We start from the raw sequence: 23,361 nt of genomic DNA, 5'->3' as shown, positions 1-23,361 counted from the left end.
TATAATTTAACATGACTGGATAAACAAGGGAAATGTACTGTAAATGTAACACCGTGTCCGCGTGCCAGGTGCTTGCGAGAGACCTGTCTGGCAGCAGAGTACAAAGTGTAATTTTGGATGTGATTTATGGCCTGACAGGGCGGCTCTGGGGCCGAGGTCTTGATTAATAGCTACTGTATACCGTTTATGGTTATTGCAGATTTCATTATGGCATTATATTAGATCTGCTCTTAGGGTATTTACTTTGTCTGTCTTCCAACATTGATTTCCAACGAATAGGAGGTAGTAGTGCCATCCAGTGGTTCAAGGCAGTTACTCTTCCTTATTGAATATGATCTTGCTTGCGCCATAAAAACATGAGAGCACCTCTTCAGAGCCCTACCCAATGCAGCACCATAGGTGAGATTTTACATGACACCTCCCTCCATCGGCAAGTTCCGTATGCTTACAAAAGGAACTGAAAGCTGTTGTCCTTTGATTTGTAAAACAATATGTCACCCAATACACACGATTAACAAATGAATTACAAATGAATACAAATCTGAAGTGCAATGTAAATACCCTTACCACAAAATAAAAATATTGTAAATAATATTAGTAAATTCTAAATACAACAATCATCAAACATCAAACAATTTAAATAACCATACAGTTTGCACAAGATAACGCTCTATATCATTTTCACTATGCAATAACCGTATACCAAAAATAAATTAAAATACCTGTACAGAACTATAGTTGTCCAAAACATACATATTTTCAATACATTTTACATATGTTTTTGGCCTAAATTAAGCATTTTCAAGCATAAAAATTGCTAAATTAACTAAAGTACAAATGTAAGGCATTCAAAAGACACATTCACATTCAAACCGCAGGAAGTACTGCACAATAAGGAACTCTCTCAATGTTAACGTGTGAGTCTATAATATGTCTTATTTATGTCCTATTTTCTCTTATGTTTACTGTGTTGAGTAATATGAGTGACTATGGGGGTGTTATTTCATGTCTAGAGGGCTTTAATAATGTTAAAACTTGTATTTCGAAGGTCGTAAACAAATTTTTATTACTCTAGCTACGAAAATATTACATTTATAAATAAGAAATTGTACTTTCACTAAATTGTAAATTGTAAATTCACTTATCACGGTCGGTTCTGTAACTGATTAACCGCGATAAACGAGGAATGAATGACTGTATATGCAAAACTATATACAGATATTTATCACGTGGAATATAAATTGGGAATTGCTTTACCTTTGAATCCATGCAAGCTTTTCCATTTTAAGAGTTTATAGTCATAACCAGTTTTAATAAGGTGAATTTTTTCTTGATTTTTTATTTTTTTTTGCACCGCCTGGAGGCCACGGCGCCATATATTGCCACCTCTACATAATGTTGCTGCGAGAACAAAACGACACTGGAGACACCGCCTATTAATCAACAAGTACACAAGTGAGTTTTATTTATGCAAGCAAATTTGATCATACAGGTCAAATAAGCCACTTCAAGCTGTTGGCACATGGATGTACAAAACAAATCCAATTTGTAAAGCCTCGCTACTAAGCATTGGTAGTGAAAGTACAAAAGACAAATACAAGGAGAAAGCCGAGAGCGGATCAGTACAGAGTAAGCAATGTCGGTACAAGTATCATCTTTTAGGACGTTTCCTCATCACAAACTAAATCAACACAACTTAAAACACTATAGTTTCTATATACTGTAAGTCGCATGGCGCTGTAAGCATAATATGGAAGCTTTAGTATACTGCACACTGAAACAAAGGGCTGGTCCAGCAAGACAGGCAAAAGTGTCGAAATAAAAGTAAACGAGTGAGAGAAAATAACTTTTGAGTCAATCAGACTATATTAATGCATGTCCATGCCACGAAAAACATCTAAATTCACAGTCTTTACTAACAGTACAGTTTTCCAACTTGGAGTTGAACACCGACGCGCTAACGAGAGCACAGACATGGTCGAATAAGCGCATAAACACTGACGATATTTATTGTTTTTACCGGCACATCAGCTGTCAGGCCTCTTCTTGTGCTCCTCAGTGATGAACACGACAATCACACTTTCCCATCAGACTGTCTACTGTTCTCCTCCGTAACTCCAATTGCAGTGCTTTATGACATATAGGAATGCTTTGATATATCGCTATATACAGTGCAGAGTCTGCAAAAAATGTTATTATTTATCAGAAATTGATGAGCATGTGCTTTTATGACGATGGAACCATTCACAGTTCACAGTTACTTCAAAAATATTGTAGCATAAAATAACCCACTTTGATTTAACCCCATTTATCATATCAATCAAAATATACTTATCCTGTGTAACAGGTGCGGCACATCTAGCGTGTGTTTATCAAATGATTTGGTATTTATTGTTTTTATGTATTGAAAATATAAAGTAGATTAAAATACTGTGTTGTGATTAGTGGTTTTAATCCCTGGCAACACTTCTTTTTCAGAATAAACCAGTCATTCACATACAGTACATCGATATCACACATCATGAGATGAGAAATGTGCTTGAGAACCCTTTAAAGCCCCTTTTCCCCCCCTCATAAATCAACCAAAATATAAATTATATTTAAGAGCAAAATGTAAAAAATAATCAAAACTACCACTGCTACTTGTGATTCTACAAACGACACTACAACTACCATGGGCACTGAACTTCTTTTTATATTCCAATAACTGCCATAATGATAATAAACAGCATCCGAGAGAGGTAAATGGGCTTTTTGTGTCATCAGAAATGTTGCTTGGGGCTGAGGCTGTTTGTGTGACATCCCCCCACCCCAAACCACATTGTCATGTGACGCACCAGTGACATCAGAGGTGGTATGGGCCCCCCCCCCCCGGGCGCCATCCTTCTTCCCTGCCCTGGTAGAGAGAGACAGTTGGAAGGACATAAGAGAGAGAGGGAGAGAGAGCGGGAGAAGGAGGAGAGAGAGGGGGCCGCAGTGTCTCGCTCGGTTTTATGTGTAAGCGTTGAGTCGTTCCTTGGAGCGAGTGGAGTGGATGTCGTGAAGCTCCTGCTCCTCCTTGGACTTGATGTCCTCGTACTTCTGCATCCGGCATGCGTCCTTCACGTAAGCCCAGTTGGCTGACAGCACCATCAGGTAGTGGATCTAGGTGGGCAAAAATAACATACAAATAATACAATAACACACAAATAATATCTCTGGGACATTCAACACAAATGAAATGCATTCAAACAAATGTGCTAGCTTCCAAATGTGCTAATTTCCACTGGAAATCCCATATACAACTAATTAGACAGTTAAATATACATTATATACTGTATGACCAATATCACTTTGTGGACTATTTCCAGTCTTATTTGTAGTCATTTCGATTATTTTATACAAGGTTGCTGCTGCCTTTAATTTTCATGAGAGTAGTGCTTGAATTAAGTGAGATGTAGATCTATTACATTATAGAATCAGCACCCTTTAGTGCGATTGCATGGTTCTCGCGCGGAAACGGGTGAAATGCCATTTCTGTGTTGGGGATGAGATCCTGCCCTAAGTGAGGAGTACCTTGGGGTCTTGTACATGCTGAGGGAAGGCTTTAACGCAAGACTGCAATGATGCGGACTCTGCATTTGTCCGTTGTGGTGAAGACGGAGCTGAACCGAAAGACAAAGCTCTCAATTTACCGGTCAATCTACGTTCCTACCCTCACCTATGGTCAAAAGCTTTGGATAGTGACTGAAAGGACAAAATCATGGGTACAAGCGGCTGAAATCTGGCCAGGACACCTCCATTGGGAGGTGTTCAGGGCATGTCCGACCGGTAGGTGGCCTCAGGGAAGACCCATGACACGTTGAAGAGACTCTGTCTCTCAACTGGCCTGGGAACGACTCGGGATCTGCCGGGAGGAGCGAGACGAAGTAGCCGGGGAGAGGGAAGAAGATGGATGGATGGATCGATAGTCTTATTATGTACATGGATGTAGTCGCAGATGAGTGAGCGTGCTGTGAGTTTGACTTTTGGATCATTTCAAGTCTTTGTATTTTATTTATATTATGAATTGTCTGTTATCATTCACAAATCTGAACTTAGCGATCGCCTTACAGTCATTGTCTGACTCTGCTACATTACACGCCTGCATGTACAGTAGATGTGCATGGATTTGTGCCGGGCCCGAGACCACCTCTTCCAATTGTACCACGCGTGAGTGTGATTCATTGTGCTCACATGAGCCAAATGTACTGTGCTTTACTGTAAGTATAAAGTGGGCCCAGGCTCTTTACGGGTGACCCAGTGCCAGTACGCCCTAATAGCAAGGTCCATAATTCTCAACAGTCTACCTCTCCTGGGTGAGATACTGCAATCTTGCTGTAAAACGAAGATCTGGTTCGGAACCAAACGCAGAGAAGGCGACATACATGTACTCTTGCCGGCATCCTGGAATCAATTCATTAATTAAATAAATAAATAAATTGAACTACAGGTGTCACGGGTGTTTTCCCATCCAAAGGGTCTTGAGCAATCCCAGGAGACACATGGCATATATGCCCAAGTAACCTCAACTGACTCCTCTCGATGTGGGGGACTCCACTCTCCCAGAGGACCAGCCTCCTCATAAAACATCTAAACCCAAACACCAGACACTTGTTTCGGCAACCGTGTCCTCTTGGTCACTACTACCCAAAGCTTGTGACCTACCTAGGTGGGACCTATTGGTAACCCGATAGCTACTGCCGCTGCATTATCAGGGACACCACACCCATCGGTTTTTTGATCTCATGCTTCGTCCTTCGCTCTTGTGAACAAGAACCTGAGAAACCATGAGGCAGGACTTCACTCTCAACTTGGAGAGTGAAAAGGATCCATCCTGCTAACCAACGGTCATCTGCAAATGGAAGCAATGAAATCCTAAAACTCAATTCCTGGACACCCTCGACGCCTCATAGAGATTCTGTCCATACAGATAATTAACAGAACCAGTGACGAAATGCTAAGTCCAACGTCCACTGTATACAACTTTGTCTTACTGCTGAAGACGTGAACCAAGCTGTTTTTTGTGATTGTAGACCTCGTTGGACCACTTTCGGAATACTCCAGCAGGGGGCACCATGACACTGGATGTATTCTTGGACTCGTTGCCATAGCAGCGCCGCACAGACTGAACATATTGAACTGCTATGACTGTGTGCTTTAGCAAAGGTTCTATTTCCAGCAGTAATCAGCAGTTCATTTGGTGAATTGTGCAAATCTGCTCACTACACAGCAACTGTCAAGCCTCCAACTTGAGGTGCACGTACACAATTAGCTTTGACTTTGGACTGTTTTTAGGATACCTTCATAAACTGTTTGGGCAATAGGCTTGTAATCATAATGTAATTGCTCTGTTCTGCTATTATTTGCACCATCGTCATCATCATTTCTGCCTCACAAACAAACAATTTGTTTCTTTCTGAGAAAATGGCTCCTTCAGAAATTACTGAGCGGTGTTTGTGACTCGCACGTCTCCTTTTTTCTTTTTCTTCTCTGTTCCCATGGCAACGTCGTGACATGCCAGGCGCCTCCGAAAGAGGAAGGGAGGGAGGGAAGCGAGACAAACAGCGTCTTTTCACTGCGCCAAAATGCCTTCTCTCAGATTAACAGCGATCCGCTGCCGAGGCCGCCAAGCATGCAGCCACAACAAAGCATAAGGGATTTTCTCCTCGGTTGTTTTTAAAATAGAATCAAATACGACACCAGAACAATGAATACTTTTGCTTAGAAAATGAGTCCAACTAGAAAACAGCACAAGCCTTGACTTGTGTTCTAATAATGCTACTGGAGATTCAAAAGATTTGAATGAGTATTTTTGAGTGGCGTCTCACCATTGCAATGACGGCAGCTCCTGCTCCGGCCAGGGCGCAGATGAACAGGTGGAATGTCATGTTCAGCTGTGGCAAAGACAAATTACATCCTGATGTTTACATCCATAAAGGAATGGCTTCCGTACGGAACAAACATGGCAAGCAATGTCTGTTTAGTATCAATACACCAGCATCAGATAAACTTTCAATGACAGGTTAGACCCTTGACTGTTCTGTTCTATGTTTTGTCAACACATAGCAAATGAAAATGTAAGCCCCAGCCTCGTGTTCCACCCAGGCATCAAGCCATGGTGCGCATAATGAGAGTCTAGAGCGCTAGCCATTGAGCTTTTGCTGGTGCCGTGAGCCCGGGTGAGAGGTTCAGAGGGTTGAGTGCTGGTGCAGCTGTGCTGAAGTATGTTGGCAAACCTCACTACCTGACACTTGAAGAGTCGCGCTGGACATTGAGTCGACAGTTTTTAGCTTTATGGCTTGCGCTCCTCACTCTCATTCTGCGTATCCTGGTTTGAGCCCGGGCGTAACGTGTGACTGGCTGAACCAAGTGGTTTACAATTTTTAACAATTGGCTGCTCCACTGTTTGTGCTTTCTGAAGCATTCATCCTTAGAGTTCGTAGACAGCTTATTGGCCAAAGGTTTTGAGAATTACACAAGTATTGTTTTTTGTAAAGTTTGCTGCTTCAGTGTTTTTAGGTCTTTTTGTCAGATGTCACTGTGTTACTGTGGCGTTCCCCAACCCACTTAGCTTTAACTTTTGCCTTTGGACAAGGCATTTTTGGTCACTAAACTGTTCTTGGATGGCTGAGAGAAGTGCTTTCGGAGGTTGTTTTGGTACCATTCTTTATCCATGGCTTTGTTCTTAGGCAAAATTGTGAGTGAGCCCACTGCCACGGTTGAGAAGCAACCCCACCCATGAATGATTTCAGGATGATTTACTGTTGGCATGACACAGGACTGATGGTAGCGCTCACCTTTTCTTCTCTGGACAAGCTTTTTTCTGGATGCCCCAAACAATCAGAAAGGTGATTCATAAGAGAAAATGTTGTTTTCCCCAGTCTTCAGGAGTCCAACACCTGTACCTTTTGCAGAATATAGTCTGTCCCTGATGTTTTTCCTGGAAAGAAGTGGCTTCTTTTTGACACCATCTTCCAAAGATCTTCGCCTCATTGTGCAAGCAGATGCACTCACGCTTGCCTTCTACCACTCCTTAGCAAGCACTGCACTGGTGGTGCCCCGAGCCCGCAGCTAAATCAAATTTCAAACAGTCCAGATGCTTGCTGGACTTTCTTGGGCGCCCTGAAGCCTTCTTCAGAATGATGCATCTATTGTGTGTCTGCCGGTATTTTCCGTCAGTCATATGTACGTCATATATATATATGTCTGTGTGTGTGTGTGTGTGTGTGTCAAGTAGACCTATTAGACTGAAAAAGCACTGAGCTAATAGACTGAATCTGTAGGCGTAATAATAATGTCTAACACTGGTTTAAGTGTCCTGGTTTAGCCAGCATAATAAAGCCTCTCCATAACATTCTTGAGTATATGCAAATTGCTAAACTGGGGCAGCAGACTTTGTGAAAATTAATATTTGTGTCATTCTCAAAACTTTTGGCCATGACTGTACGTCCAAGTAGTGAAAGGCGTTAACCATTGTGATGCTGAATCTATCTAATAACTCTTAAGTCACTGTACTACACTTATGACAATATAAAGAGAGGGGAAATGTATTTTTGTCTTCACTTATTGCTATTATTTAATTGTTATGTATGCGTAATACTGTTTCTAAAAGTCTTCTGCGCTTCAGGTACAGTGGTACCTTGGTTTGTTCTAATTCGATCCAAAAGGTTAGACAGAAACCAAAACGTACGAAAACCGAGGCAACTTTCCCCATAAGAAACACTGCAAATCCAGTGAATTCGTTTCACACACCCAAAAATATGAACAAAAAATACATCTTATGGAGAGTAATTATATGTGTGCATGCAGAAAACTACCATTGCCGCCCCAATCTCAGGCATCAGCGACACAAGCCAGCAATCGTTTTACCATTTTACCATGATCATCACCTCACCTCGTTGGATTCACACATCTTGTAGAAGTCCTCTCGTCCGGCACACACTGTTTTTGCCTTGGCAAGTGGCACAATGCCTGTAATATAATACATTGTTTTAATTAGCTGCACCTTTTCTGGTGTATTCCTCCAGCATGTGTAGTATCAATACAAGTGGAATAACTTGCAGGGTAATTTGGAACTAATACGCTGAGATAATTGCTGCATATTCAAATGGACTTAGCCAAATGAGCTGTTAAATTAAATGAATTTCTTTTGAAATTGTTGCGGAAACTGTTGCTGCCTACCATACTGGCGGGGGTCCAGGCAGAGGGTGGTTCCCTCCAGCACAGTCGCGTTTTGGCAAATATTCCAGATGTTGAAATAGATGAAGACGGGCACGGAGGTGAAAGCTGTCACTCCGAGCCAGGCCAGCATGAAGATGTACGTCAGCATGATGAACTGAAAGAACACAACGCTGCAGTTAGCGTCTTTTATTTCACAGAGTGAACAACAAAAGCTGCAAATCCCTTCTGAAAACTGGAAAAAAAAGCAAAACAAAAAAATCAATAAAAACTGATTTTCCAATGACCACAAATCCTGATGGCTTCCTTCGCCTCCCCGGGGAGCTCCAGATTTGCAAACTAATTTCACGGCTGGGATAATCTTGTTACTGCAGACTCCTCGATATGCGTTGACATGTTTCATTATTGTCATATCCTCATAATTTAATATTTTCACTCCAATGCAATTATGGAGCATCTCAGCTATAACATGTTTAATACATTCAGTGTGTCATGTCATTATTTCTTTATTTTTTTTTGCCTGGATTATCGCATTTTCTTGTATATCCGCTGTGTAAGCCACCAACTTTAACCAGTTAGTCATCGCGTTAGCATAAGTTCATATTTTTCTTTATTAAAAATATACATTATTGTGTGCTTTACCAGTAATGTTTCCAAGTGACACATTTTTTCACATTCAATCACACACACACAAGCATGCATGGTATTTTCTTTACTCTTTACTCATCCTGCAGCTTTACTTTTTAGCCAAGTTCTCCAATCAGACTCCACGACAAGATCCCTACCATTCCTCCATCCGATGCTTATCCGGCCCATCCAGCACAACATTTTACCCTGCTGTGTTTCTCTACCCAGACCCAGTGTCAGTCAGTGTTGATCTGACCGTTTCTGACCATTCTCTGTCACTCTTGAACCATGTACCTTGTTTGGTGGTTTTGTGTATTCACTACGGCCTCCCACGTGATGTGTAATTTTCTGCCGAAACGCTAGGGGTGATGTTTTCCGGACGGTCAACTAAGATAGAAACCACAACTCTTGTCGACCATGTTGGCGTCCTTCATCATGAGCGAACAATGGAAATTAAAGACAGGTGGAGAGTGTTCCTGGAGCTGAAACTTATCGATGTTTGCAAATGTTGAGCCTAAATCGGAGAATGCGTTCACGAAGTTGGGCTGTAAACAGACCTGCCAAAATGTACGCATTTTTAGTACACAGCATGCATTTTGACCCTTAAATACAGGTCATTTTGTTTCATTTCGCTTGTGTAAATGCTATTTCTTCTCTTTAGCCTTTCTTCCTGGTTCTTCACACTACGTTACCATCGCAGAAGTAGTCAATGATCGCACAATTTAAAAGGCTTAGCAGTTGCCGCGCCCCTTTTTGGGGGAAAGCTGTGTTTGTGTATAGGTGAGAGTTAAGCTTGTGTGAATTAGAATAATGCATCTATTGTTTATCTCCAAGTATTTTTCCGTCAGTCATATGTATGTCATGTGTGTGTGTGTGTCAAGAAGGCCTTCAATGAGAAGCTATTAGACTGAATCTATGGGTGTAAGAATAATGTCTAACACTGGTTTACGTGTCCTGGTTTAGCCAGCATAATAAAGCCTTCAGTGCGTAGCATGACCTGCTGCGCCAAAAAAAAATCCTGGATTGGTGGCATCGCTGGCCGTTAAGGCTGTGATTGGTCGGCTTGTTGTACATTATTTTGTGTGTGTTTACGACTCGGACAGCCAACCTCCGTGAATACACCGTAATTACGGTTACGGATCGATTGGCTCCTGCTGCAATAACACTCCTCTCTTTAATTACCATCATTTCCTCATGACAGGAAGCTAACAAGCTAAATAGTTGATGAGCGCTGTGGCTGCTCACAGACTTGACATCACGTAACGTGACGTCCAAAGTGCGGCCCGGGGGCTAGTTTTTCTCGGCCCATGGCACATCGCAGAAATAAAATTAACAAAAAAAAACAGGAAATTGGTGAAAAATAAAGCAAAATGCATACTGTAACAACAGAAAGCTGAAATGTTGTCAATGACAATAACAAAATGTTTTTAGCCTTTTTAGTAAGGCTGTCAAATGATTAAACATTTAAATCAAATTAATCAATCATGATTAATCACAATTAATCACAATTTGCAGCTATGTGTGAAATGTGCCAATTTTTTATAGTATTTTATGTAAAGAAAGATGTCACTACACAATTATATATATTTGTATGTATTAACAGCTCCAAATGAACTGAACATTTTACTCAAGCTAAAACATGGCACACATGTAAAAATGTCTTTGCCTAACACTAGCGATGTCACAAGATCCTGCAAGATTAAAATGTGACAATTTCTCATTCAGAAAAAAACTAACTGTCTTGTGCTAATAAATAAATAAGTTACATATTAATCATCAATAAATAAATGAAAACGAACTTGCCCACCTCAAAAACATCCACCCGACGCAGTTTTCCTATCTGCGGAAAAAAAAACTGCACATCAAGATGCAGAGGCCTCATCCCAGCAGCCAACACTCACTGAGACTTTTGGTCGACAATGTAAATGCAAACGGAACAGCGAAAAATGGTGTATATTCACACAAAGTCACTGCAAAAGAAATGATGCTCCTTAATACAGTTGAAAAGCCAGCATTTCAAGAAATGCTGCAAATGTTAGACAGTGAGAAAATACATCACAAACGACAATTCTGCAACTTTACAGCCTGAAAGATGACATATTAAAGGAAATATGACATTACTATGATATACTATTATGTGTAATAACATTAGTGGTTTATTTGGTGCCCAAAAATGTTGACAATAATGTTGTTCAGCCTCAATTTGTGGGACACGTGCATTGTTTTGTGCCGCACTTAAATAAGTTTGTTTGTCCAGTTGTATTTTTTCATTGCACTTAAAGTCTTAAAGTTAATGTTAAACTCTCATCTGGTCCTGTGGACCCAATCTCCTGCATCGTCTCGTCTCGTGAGTTGAGTGTCTCGTGAACTGACCCTTGTCTCTTTAATAGCAGAACATTTGAATCACACTTTAGCCACGTTATTATGAGCCATGTGGTTTTGTGTTCAGAGACAACACGTAATTTTAGTTGAATTCACATGTTTTGAGTGTCGATGTATTTTCTGGGATTTCTCTGAGCAAGTCGTATGCACACTGGAAATAATGTACTACAAGCTCACCAGTCTCAGTTTTTAGGGTCCGTGTCGCCATGACGCTAGGTTAGGAGTGAGCCGCTGGCGCCTCGACACCGGAGTATAATCTAACCTTAAAATGGCAGCAGTATTTATGTCCAGACCTACCCAAGCGCTGACGCAGCGTCCACAGGTGGTAATCTTGAAGTCTCCATAGAGATCTTTGATTGCACCGCTGGTGAAAAAGCCTTCCACCATGAGCAGGATGCCGTAGACGAAGAAGGCCGAAGCAATGCCGTAGATCACGTACTTGATGATGTCGATCCTGGAAGTAAATGATAGATGCTTAAAAAAAAAGATAAATAAAAATGCATGCGCACAGCGACAAATACCACGTGAAACTTTCATTGAGGTGACTTCAGTGGAAAACCATGAAGGTTTTTTCCAATGTTAACCAATTTTTCCTCTGAGATTTTGCCTCTGCTATGCAAATGAACTTGATCAAGAGCGGTTAACTTCTTTTTCACTTGTACGACAGTTAAATTATGTCCAAATCCGAACAAATCAGAGGTCCAGCTGTGTCTTCCAAACGGTGATACTCACATGGTGAAGACGTCCAGTGCATCGACGGGGCTCCGCACCACCTCAAAGTAGTTTTGGAGGATGGTGACGGTGCCGGACAAAGCCTCATGGCCGCAGCCGCAGAAGAGCGCCACGCCGGCGTAGAGCAAGATGGTGGCTATGAGCGAGGGGTAGGGGATCCCGCCCAGGCATTTGATGCAGCATTCCAGGCACCCTAAACACACGAGGAGGTGAAAATGGTAACTTCTCAGTCAGGTCATCCTGGGGGAAAAAAAGGAAATTTGCTCTTGCTCTTTTCGACTCGCAGCACTTTTTTTTTTAAGAACATAGTTTTGCCATTTAGCATCTCCCAAATTCAGAGCCCAGTTGGCAGCCATCCATGCACAGCCATGCACTACAGAACAAATCCATCACGTTGACAGAGAAAGTAGGCCACAGTTCATTTTCTCTCTGACATACGAGGGCTGACAAGTGTACTCTACCACTATTACGCTATTTAAAGCCACGAATAGAAGCGACTTATTCACCAGCAAGTCCATGTTTCCTCCTGCATCCTGGCTTTGTGCCTTTAATTTGCTCTGTCATTTGTTTTGCCTCATGGAGGAGGCTGACATTTAAATTCCACTGCCTGGGATTTATTTGACGACCCTGACTTTTAACCCCATTCTTTGGGTTCTGTGTGTCTTGACTACAATGACAATAAAGATTTCGTACGCGCGCAAATCTTTCTTCCACCATACCAACAATGTAAAATAAAAATGCAATGGGTGTATTTTCTTAGTTGCTGTCGTAGAACCCAGGTTGATACTGTCATGCTTTTATTTATTAATTGTTTTTTTTCACTTTTTTGAACTTTGCAATGAACAGGTGTCAAACTCAAGGTCTGGGGACTGGATTCGGCCTGCCATGTCATTTTATGTGGCAAATGAAAGCCTGGAAATAATGCAAGTCAAAAAAAAAAAGACAATTTTTTTTTTGAATTTTATTTTCTAATTTTAATATATATATATATATATATATGTATATATATATATATATATATATATATATATATATATTTTTTTTTTAATTCTAGATATTTGATTTTTTTAAATTCATATTAATTGTATTTTTTTACTTGTTAAATATTCTGTAGTTATATTATTATTACATAATTATTTTATTATATTAGATTATTTAAAAATATATATAATTTTTTAAACTATATATTTATATAATATAATATAATATTTATATAATATAATATAATTTATATCATATATTTATATTATTATATTAAGTAAAAAAATATGAAACATAGTAAAATAACTTGTAAAAATCAAAAAGACAATCTTATTAAATGTGTTTAAAATGAAGAGGTTTGAGCTTGGCACCTTGACTTCTTTCAGTGGAAGTTTGTTGGTAAAACAAACCTTCGCAGTTACAGGTGGTCCTGTGAGCGTTACAGTAACAGTGATGTGGGCTACAGTGAAAACGGGTTTGACACCCATTAATGACAAACGGACCCATTGTTAATAGAAAGGACCCTTCTGGGTCTCAAAATGAATGTAGACAAAGACGGTTGACCATATATGTCGACGTCGGCTGAAATGGGCATTTTTTTGTTATTCTGCTGTTATTCTGCTTATTTGCTATTCTGTGGGATCCCTGCGTTGGTCAATGATGAAATGATGTAATGTACATTCCAGGTCAATAGTTGGCGATGTCTCTTTGTAAAGGAATGTAACGCCCGTGTCCACCCACTGCTTGTCCTCCCAGGTCTTATGCAAAACACACTTTTGAAGACCCTTTGTTGCCGTATATGATTTAAATGCATACATGTGCATGCGTACACGGAACACGGAACATTTTCACTGATGTCTGCCTAAACAATGTTTAGACTTTCAAAACAAGTTTTCTTCTAAAGTAACAGAAAACCTAACCTCACGGCCCCGAAGACATACTGTATGGTTTGCCCCTTGCTGTTTGTTGGCTTTACGCAGCAGCTTCAAAGCAATTGAAAGGACGCTGACATATTGAACGTGTCATGAGAAGAGCACTGAATGAGTTATTTGTCGGTGCAGTGCATCAGCGGGGGTTATTTCCTGCGGAAGGCACCGTCAGGTTGCAGGTCTATTATCAGTGCATCGCAATGAATGAACAACACAGACTATTGACGAGCGCGGCCTGCGAACTTTGCACAGCTGCCTCAGAGCGGGACTGATATGAGGAATACAAATGCCGTGTTGTTCCTGTTGGAAGGACTATCAATGATTCTGCCGTTGCATAGTTTTTAAGGTCAGGAAGGATCCCCGCAGCGTCAATCAATGATTCTGCTATCATCTTCACTTTTATGGTCGTCTTAGTGTTCCCCTTTGCCTCCTCCTCCTCCTTCTCAACTCTTTGCTCCTAATTCTGCTGTAAACACGAGCGGAATAGCAAGTAGCTGCTGAGCCTGCTAAGGCTGTGCTTCTGGCCTTGGTCCACATTTGCTTTGGATTATCTGCAAGCCCGCCTACTGTATCGCCTCCATTGTTGGACTGCGCTGTCAGTTCAATGTGCATCTCGTTGTTGTATTTTTAGAAACTGCCTTTTCTCCAGGAAAGGGTTAGCGAGAAAGTTTTTGCAATACCCTCAGAATGGCGGATAAATAAAATACACTACACCTTCTCTTACCTTCCTTAGCTTTGGTGGTGGATGTATTTATATTTTCACACATTTTTTTTTATTAATATGTGCAGAAAAAAAACATTACTATTTCTCTTAGTTAGACAGGCATCTGTAATATACAGTATATCCTGTCAGACCCTTACAGGAAGGGACGCTTACTACTATATAATATTATATATTATATACCTGTATTATGTATATATACAACATAATATCATACACACACGCGTGTGTGTATATATGTATAAATATATGTATGTATATATATATATATATACACACACACACATATATAATATACTTACATATGCATATAATATACTTACATGCATATACATATGTAATATACTTACATATGCATATAATATACTTACATGCATATACATATATAATATATTGGGGTGGGAATCTTTGGCCACCTCATGATTCGCTGCGATTACGATTCAGAGGCCTGCGATGCGATGATAAAACAATTACCGATACATCTCGATGCTTTTTTTTGTGATCAATAGTTTGGGCATTTTTTCATGCATAATTTTCTTCTATATATATATATTTTTTACTAACTGTGTACTACTAAAACAAAGCATATTTGTAGTGATCCACAATTCAAATAAACATGAAACAGATGAATTTACTTCCATTGTATTTTACTCTTTGGAAGGTTACGTCTACCAGCATATTTCCCTTTGCACACAACCAGCAGGAAAAGTAAAGTGCACCAGTAGCAGCATGTCAGCGTATTCTGAGTAGCCAATATGAAAAAATCTGCCATTGACGATTAATCATCATCAATGTCCGCATCGCCATGCATCTAAGAATCGATTTTGTGTGTCTGCGTGTGTGTGTGTATACGTGTGATTAATTGTCAATGCAAAACACAAACAAAATGAAGTTCTTTTCTTTCATGCAGGTCAACTGCCTCAGTACGCATATTAAACCAGCTGGAGCACGCATGGACTTACTTCTGCACAATCAATATCGAAGTGAACTAGTGTTGTAATGACCATTTACCCCCTGCTGGAATTATGCAGTATAGAGACCAGCAGCGTACTGTAAATGTCATGTAATATTGATCAAGTATTCTATCATTAATGACAGGAAGGACACAAATAGGGTGCATGTAACTGTGTCAGCCAGTGGTGTGTATCTGATGGTGTTGGACACGTTGTGTAGTAAATCCTTGCTACAACGTTCAAACACTTGAAGGCACGAGCACATAAGGTTTCATAGCACATGATTTAAAGTGTGAGGCGCAGCACAATCTTGTCACGGCTGTGGTTTTTATGAAAGAAGTCGGGCAATAAATGGCCTTTCAGCATCTCTGCGAGCGTCCCTAATAAGACTTTATGTTCCAACCATTGTGAGCTGATCACCTCAGTGAGGCTTTAAAGATGTGCCGCCTCCGACATTTGCTCCTCCTGACCTCTTCCAGTATAAACGACTGCTTCGTCATTCATCGCCATTGTGCCACATTAACAACACATCAGGCTGCTGTTTGGCAGCTTTCCTGATGGAGCGGGGTTAAAAATAAAAAAATAAAAAACAGCGGAGGAGCTAGTGGATGTTGAATCCATAATTCAGCGGCACAGTGTTGGCGAGCGCAAAGCGTCTTGCATTTATTATTGATGCATTGTGCTTAGAGCAACGCTACCTGCAGGAAAATAAAAGCTCTGCTGCTTAATGAGGACTTGCCGGCGTCGTTTGAGTGCTTCGCTATCAATTTGTGACTGAGTGATGAATTGGAAAACTCCATAAGGGAGAATTTGTTGTTGTTGTTGTCATGGAAAACTAGGCAAAGTGTCCCAATTGATTCTTGGAATTGTAAAAGTCTGTGGATGCTGGTCTCATTTAGGGTTTATTTCACTTCCAACACTTTTCAAGATAATAGAAAACACTTCTGTAAGCATAGAAGTGTGTGAGCTGAAACACAGCCATCACCCTCCATCAACCAGGAAGTAGTCTTCTCACTTACACGCCAAAATGGTGCAACACAATGGTTTCCCCCCCACTTTTGGGTACAGTTCTGCCCTGCAAGAGGTCCACGCTGTACTGAGAGACATTGTAGTTAAATATAGATATCATTTCAACGCTTAAAATGTTTTTTATCATGTTTAATGTTTCGTAAAACAGCTGAGAAAGGAAAGGAGTGTAAAAATCAACAGAAGGCTTTGCTCTAATACAAAGAGAGAAGAGGATGACCCCCTCCCAAGACCACTCCCACCTCCCACTTCTTCTCCATCTGTCAGTGTCATGGCCGACAGGCAAAAGGGACACACACACACACACACACACACACACACACACACACTTACTGATCCATTCAACATTATTATGAATGGCGAGGTTATCCTCTGATAACAACTTATATCCTTTGAAGAAAAACCTGGTTCAAGCTCCTGGCAGACAATTGACTTTAATTAACAAAGCCTCTGATGCCCTTTTTTAAAAATCAATTATGCGTCCATATTAGGAATGACAGACATCGCCAATGGCTTGCCGATACACTGATGACACTGCAATCCACATTTTGCACACTTCTAGAGTACATGCAGTTTGAAAAAGGAAATAGTTACTTAAGTAAAGATATAATTATTAATTTTGAAGTAATTGAAAATGTATGATTAATGTTGCTTATTATATTTTTAATTACTACTATATATTTTACCTCAGTAAATATATAGTAATAATAATAATTATCTGTTAAGTAATTGGAAATTCATTATATTTGTATTGCTATTATATTTTTTTACTTGAGTAAAACATATTTTAAATTAATTGAAATGTAATATTATTATTGTTACTGTTATATTTTTAATTACTAATATATGTTTTACCCGAGTAAACATATAAGAATAATAATTATTATTATTTTTGAAATAATTGGAAATGTATTATTATTATATTTGTTTTATTAATATTTTTAAGTAAGTAAAAATTGCTTTCAATTAATTGGAAATGTATTATTATTATTATTACTTATTGTTACATTTTTATTATTAATATATATTTTTAATTGAGTAAAAAAATAATTTTGAAGTAATTGGAAATATTGTTATTATTAATTGTTGTTATATTTAGAATTAACATTTTTTACTCAAGTAAAAACATCAAGTAATAAGAAAAATATATTTCGAAGTAATTGGAAATGTATTATTATTACTTGTTATATGTTTTATTATTAATAGAATGTTTTACTTTACTAAAATAAAGCTAATCCTAATAATAAAGTTTTTTTTACTGGAGTAACTTCTGGAAAAATCCTAGTAAATACATAGCAGTATAATGCACGAGTCATTGCATCCAATTATATATCTCACATAGCTCTGCTGCATCATCGGGAGTAATGCGTGTCGTCTTTTTGGACTGAAGGTGCTTGCCCCATAATGTGTTACAGCGCCGAACGAAATGGGTAATTAATAGAATGAGCAATAAAAATGATGTCTTTAGCAGTATTTATAGCACCTTTCAGCTGCTAGCACATTGTTACTTCACATTTAAGAAAGTTAGGTTGTATAGAGCAGAAGAAGCAAGGGTGGGGGGGGCACACCTATAATGAGCGTCTCTCAGTGCTTTCCTATATTTAATGTGCAGTCCGCCCTCCCCCCCGAGGCGAGCGTGTTTTTCAGCAAGCGCAACCCCCCCCCCCCACCTCCTCTGCGCATGTTTAATCAAGCACTATGGTTGCCATGCCAACCACAGCGCCAAATCTGCGCAGGGAGCGAGGCCTTGAGAGCCGTGACCCACTTACTGTATGTCAACAAATTCAGTGGGACAATAGTGAGCGGGACACATTAGCCGCACGGCCCCTCTGGGCTAAAGGGCCCCAAAAGCTCAGACCGTCGCTTTGCTTCTTTCTTTCTCTGGAGGAATCTCTGCGTGACGACGGAGAAGTGACAGTTATTTATAAATTTCTTCGGAGTTCACATGAGGATGTACTGTAAAGAGCAAATGTCAAACTCTGTTTGTACAGTTCACTTCAGCGCAGAGGAATCAATGCCGGGTTTTTTTTCATTCAAATTCACCCTGCGGAACCTTTTTAAGCGGTGTGGTCTGCCCCCCTCTGTGCCTGTCATGTAAAGTCCAACCGGCACAGACATTTGCTAGACAGTAGTAATCAATGAGGGCCACTCATGGTTGCTCTGAGCTTTTTATTCGTGCTCACTTCCATGGTGATGGCTTTCCTTTTCCTTGGTGCACTGCCGCTCGGGCGACATAATGAAGTGTAAAAATACTCTTCCTCCGTGTGGCTGCTGTTAATCATGATGGTATTTCAGCTTTTGGGGAATTTTGGTGGATTTTCAGGTTGTGCAAGCTCATTGGACGTGAGGGGTTCTGCTGTATTCTGCTGTGTGGACTCCATTTCCCATGATCCTCCCCTGCAGTCTTCCCTGAATGCTTAAGAGTACTTTACTCCATCAATCTTAATGACAATCTCAAAACAACCCTCAGACTGGCTGACTCATGTCAACATAAGCTGTTGTCGACATAAGCGAAAGTAGCCATTGCTTGCACATTTAGAAAAGAATGGGTGATAAAGCGATTTTAGACCCCCTGCAGGTGGTTTTATTTATATGTTATTTATATTTATTTTATTTATATTTGTGGGTTTTCGTATGATATTTTGTACTCTTATCTAACAGAGCGCATGTACAAAGATTTTGCAATTGTGCAAATCTTTCTTCCAGCGGCTAACAGTAAATAATGAAATCTTACGCTGCACTGAGCAGCAAGTCTCTGTGTGCATGTTTTAATGCTGTGTTGCTAGACAGTACTTCCTGGGATCCAACCCAGTCCTTTCAAGGCAGCAGCTGTACCATTACACCGCCAGGGCCTGACACCCATTGAGTGTACCCTGCAGAGAGTTCACAAAAGGTTTGCAATGACATCATTTCATGTGAAAACCTGCTTTGTTTTATCTTGAAAGCAATCAGGGGGCTTCTTCCTGCGAGAACAATAAGAGAACGTTCCCAAGTTCAAGCCCAGTAACAGAGCAGACACATTTCCAAGTAACAATTGGTGGAACTCCCTTAACCTCGGGTCTGTGCTGGTCTTAGGGTGAGAACAATGCGAGAGGAACAAGGCTTTGGATGAGAACTTTCTATGAACAGCTTGACAGAAGGTCAAGCGGAGCCTTGCAGGGACCGTCCTTGGCTCCGGCAATGCTAACAGGTGTTCTCATTTCTCACTTTTTCCATTCAGCGGAATAATAATTGATAAATTCCCCAACAGCGTCCTCCACCTCATGCTTACTTTGCACATTATCTTCGCTGCACGTTTCTCTCCGTGTCCAAACCAGCCTGCTCGTTGCCGTGTGCTGCTTGTTGTTGTCTTAGCACACGGTGAGCAGCGACACATCGGCTTGGCAGCTTAGTGAGAAGCGTCCACCTGCTGCATGTGACTCATCATCGCTGATGGCTGCCCTCACAGGAAGGCGACAGAAGGCGGCGTGGCGTTCTGCTAATTCATTTGCAATGTTGTCTCTGTCTGTTACACCTTGATCTGGTCCGAGTTAGACCTCCTCCAAGGCTTTCTGTAGAGAATGCTTACAACCTCGGATCTTTAAAGCTAAACTGAGAGGTTCAACGTCATCCACATCCTCTGCGGATGTGAGAAAATATCACTCAGTGGACAACAGACTTAAAGAATGGGGAGCGTCTTGCCAGTCATCAGTCTACTTCCTGCTTCACGGTGGCAATAATAATAAGCGGGTGGGTAATACTTGTAGTGCTAAGGTACTGGCGGAAGGACCTGCAGTACTGCCTGCTTACTCATGCAGTCAGGAGCAGTAAGACAACTGAGTCACATTTTTTCCGAATAGAATGACTTGCAGACACGTATTGCCTGCTTGCATGGATGCTTCTTTTGGTCAGTTGAGCATTTGCGTGTCAAAGATTTTCCTTGATGAATAGCAGTGCCTCAGCACACAAATGCTTGTTCGTATAAAAGTTGTCAGGATTTGCTTGTGGATAAGCAAACATGCAAGGTTATTTTTTGACAGCATCCTTAGCTTTTGTTCGTTTTGGTTTATTGGAGGCAAGTATTGTTAATGTTGTCTTTGGAGTCCTTTGCTGCATGCAGCACACAAGTACAGTTTTCTGTGTAACCTGGCCTCTGTTTGTGTGTTTATAGGCAAAAATATACCTTCTTTTCTAGTTTTGATGAAGTTCTGACATATTTTTCCAGCTACACACGGTACGCTTCATCAGAATGTCCCAAAAAATCCACAGGATGCCTAGTGGGATACAATTTGGTTGCCTACAACTGTGAATTTATTTGATTTTATCATATAGAATATCAAGTCATTTTATTTGATTCTATTCTTAGTAGCGCATTCTCAGAGGCGTTGACCTATTGTGGTGTTAATGACATGTCATCAGTGTGTCAGGTGATTGATGATGATGGTGATAATGACTACAGTTGGTCATCGCTATAGCAACCGCTGCACTTCATGTTTGCCTGTGAAGAGGACAAGATGTACAAGCTAGCCTGTCACGCCATTTCACTTGGATTCTGTCTTATGCTGCTTCATTTGTAGAATAGCAAAAGAATACCAATATAGAGATACACATTAATACCACTATGGAGATACAGTACATGTTTTTCATTGAACGGCAACACATAAAAAAAAAAAAAAATGTAATTTTTATTTAAAAAATTATAATTTTTAAAAATATTTTTATATATTTATTATATTATTATTATTATATTATATATACGTGTATAATTATATATAATATAATTAATTATAATATATGTAATATAATATTATTATATATTATATTATATTATATATATATATATATACTGTATATATATATATATATATATATATATATATTTTTTTTTTTAAGAAAAAAATACCAATATGGAGATACATGCTTTTCATTAGACAGCAACAAACTTAAAAAAAATAATAATTTTATTGTAAATTTTTTATTTCAATTTTTTAAATATTTTTTAACTGTTACATTTTAGGTACATGGATTCTGTTTTAATAATGTTGCTTAATTTTTAAATAAGCCAAATAATACCGATATGGAGATATATTCTTTTCATTGGACAGCGGCAAATATTGGATTTTTGTTTTTATTTAATTAAAAAATAACATAAAATGTTGCATTTTTTTGCATGTGGATTCTGCCTTACTAATAGTTTCTATTTCTACACTTTGTTTTGCCCATTTTATTTGAAGAGCGCCACCTTCAGGTGCCTTGACGTAATTAAATCTGTGCACGTAATAAAGCAAAAACATTGACATTGCATGACAGCCATGAGCAAACCATGATACAGTCATGGAAAAACTGATGAGACCACCCTCATTTCTTCAGTTTATTGATCCATTTTAATGCCTGGTACAACTAAAATAGCATTTGTTTGGACAAATATAATGATGATAACAAAGATACTGTAGCTCATAAGAGTTAAATGTAAGAGCTGATATCCAGCAACTTCCATGGTTTTCTAGATAAGAACCAAAATCACTTAAGTTCTTACATGAATAGCTATAGCATTGTACTGCCAAAAAATTGAACTCTTGTGAGCTATTTTTGTTGGCATTGTTATATTTGTCCTGCCAAAGGTACCTTTAGTTGTATCAGGCATTAAAATGAACAAGAAAGTGAAGAAACAAGAGTGGTCTCATCATCTTTTCCACGACTGCTGATGTTTCATCCCACTTCTCTTTTCCAGTGTATTCTCACAACTGCTAAGCATGAATTGAATTTTTCATGCAGAGAAATGTGCTGGTATTCGCATTAGTGGAGTTAAGTAAGAACATAAAAAGGACCAAATGAAGTACGTTTGCATTCTTGTGCAACGTTGTGTTGCAATAGTCTGGCCACCATTGACGGATTAAAGTGTGCAGTCTCAGCCGTCACGCCTTGCAACATGCATGGAAGCCTTATCGAGCAAACAAAGGCGGTCCGGCCCCCCCATCGCATCCCCGACAGTTCACACCCCTCCGACGACCCAAACACAGCACATGCAGACGTGCGCTCTTCAGTGGAGGGCTAACACTCAATGGACAAAGGAGGGCGCACTAACAGCTGCTCCTCTGTTCACTCTGCAGGGCTTGTACACGTTATTGATACTGATCATAAAACACAAGCAAATATGATTTTACCTTTCTGGGTCTGCCCCTCATCCATGTCTTCTTCCATGGTGTTTGCTGTGTTGTCGAGCAGCAAATACAAAGGCTGTTGAGGTTCGCCGCCTTATTTTATGACAAATAGTCCACAAGACGCTGCCGTCTCTCCAGTGAGCGCTGAGATGTCAGCTGAGCTCTCTGTCAAGCATCCGTGCAAAGCCAACCAGGAATCACTGAGCCTTTGTGATGCTGCCCATCGCAAACTGCCGAGACAAGCACTGAAAAACCCTCCTTGGTAACCCTAGCGGAGGAGGGAGGGGGGCTGGAGAGCGGAGGGTGGTCCCTGCTAGGCGTTAGAGCGCATGTGTGATGGGGGAGGGAGGGTTGACAAGGCAGGTGAAGTGTGGGATGTGAAACGCCGCAATGAGGAACGAGCGTCTAGACGGGACCCTCGCACCGCTGCATGTTTAACCCCCACCCCCAGATCAAAAAGACAAAAACTGCAGCCGAATGGTGAAGCCCGAGGAGCCCCCCCCCCCAACCAGCCCGTCTCACTGGCTCTGCTGCATTGATGCAACATCCCTGTTGCAAAAAAGGAGGGGGAACATCTGATTTCCAAATGGGATTGTGCCTAATCGTATTAGTGGTCCACATTGTGTTGTACAAACAGTGATGACGTGTCGCTGCATTGTCATGCTTTCTTT

At 40.1% G+C, this 23,361-nt stretch overlaps 1 protein-coding gene across 1 annotated transcript; it reads right to left on the bottom strand.

Moving 5' to 3' along the window:
- Positions 1–1,434: 1,434 nt before the first annotated feature.
- gpm6aa (glycoprotein M6Aa) lies at positions 1,435–23,111 on the bottom strand. The gene is made up of 7 exons (XM_054792562.1): positions 22,694–23,111; positions 11,941–12,133; positions 11,506–11,662; positions 8,203–8,356; positions 7,916–7,992; positions 5,850–5,915; positions 1,435–3,144 (listed from the first exon to the last, which is right to left on the bottom strand). The coding sequence occupies exons 1-7, from the start codon at positions 22,728–22,730 to the stop codon at positions 2,992–2,994; spliced, it is 837 nt and encodes a 278-aa protein (XP_054648537.1). The 5' UTR covers positions 22,731–23,111; the 3' UTR covers positions 1,435–2,991.
- Positions 23,112–23,361: the final 250 nt, after the last annotated feature.

The sequence above is a fragment of the Dunckerocampus dactyliophorus genome, chromosome 11 (assembly GCF_027744805.1).
Source record: "Dunckerocampus dactyliophorus isolate RoL2022-P2 chromosome 11, RoL_Ddac_1.1, whole genome shotgun sequence".
Lineage (NCBI taxonomy): Eukaryota > Metazoa > Chordata > Actinopteri > Syngnathiformes > Syngnathidae > Dunckerocampus > Dunckerocampus dactyliophorus.
The sequence above is the reverse complement of the archived record's forward strand: the minus strand, read 5'-3'. Positions and strand labels throughout refer to the sequence as shown.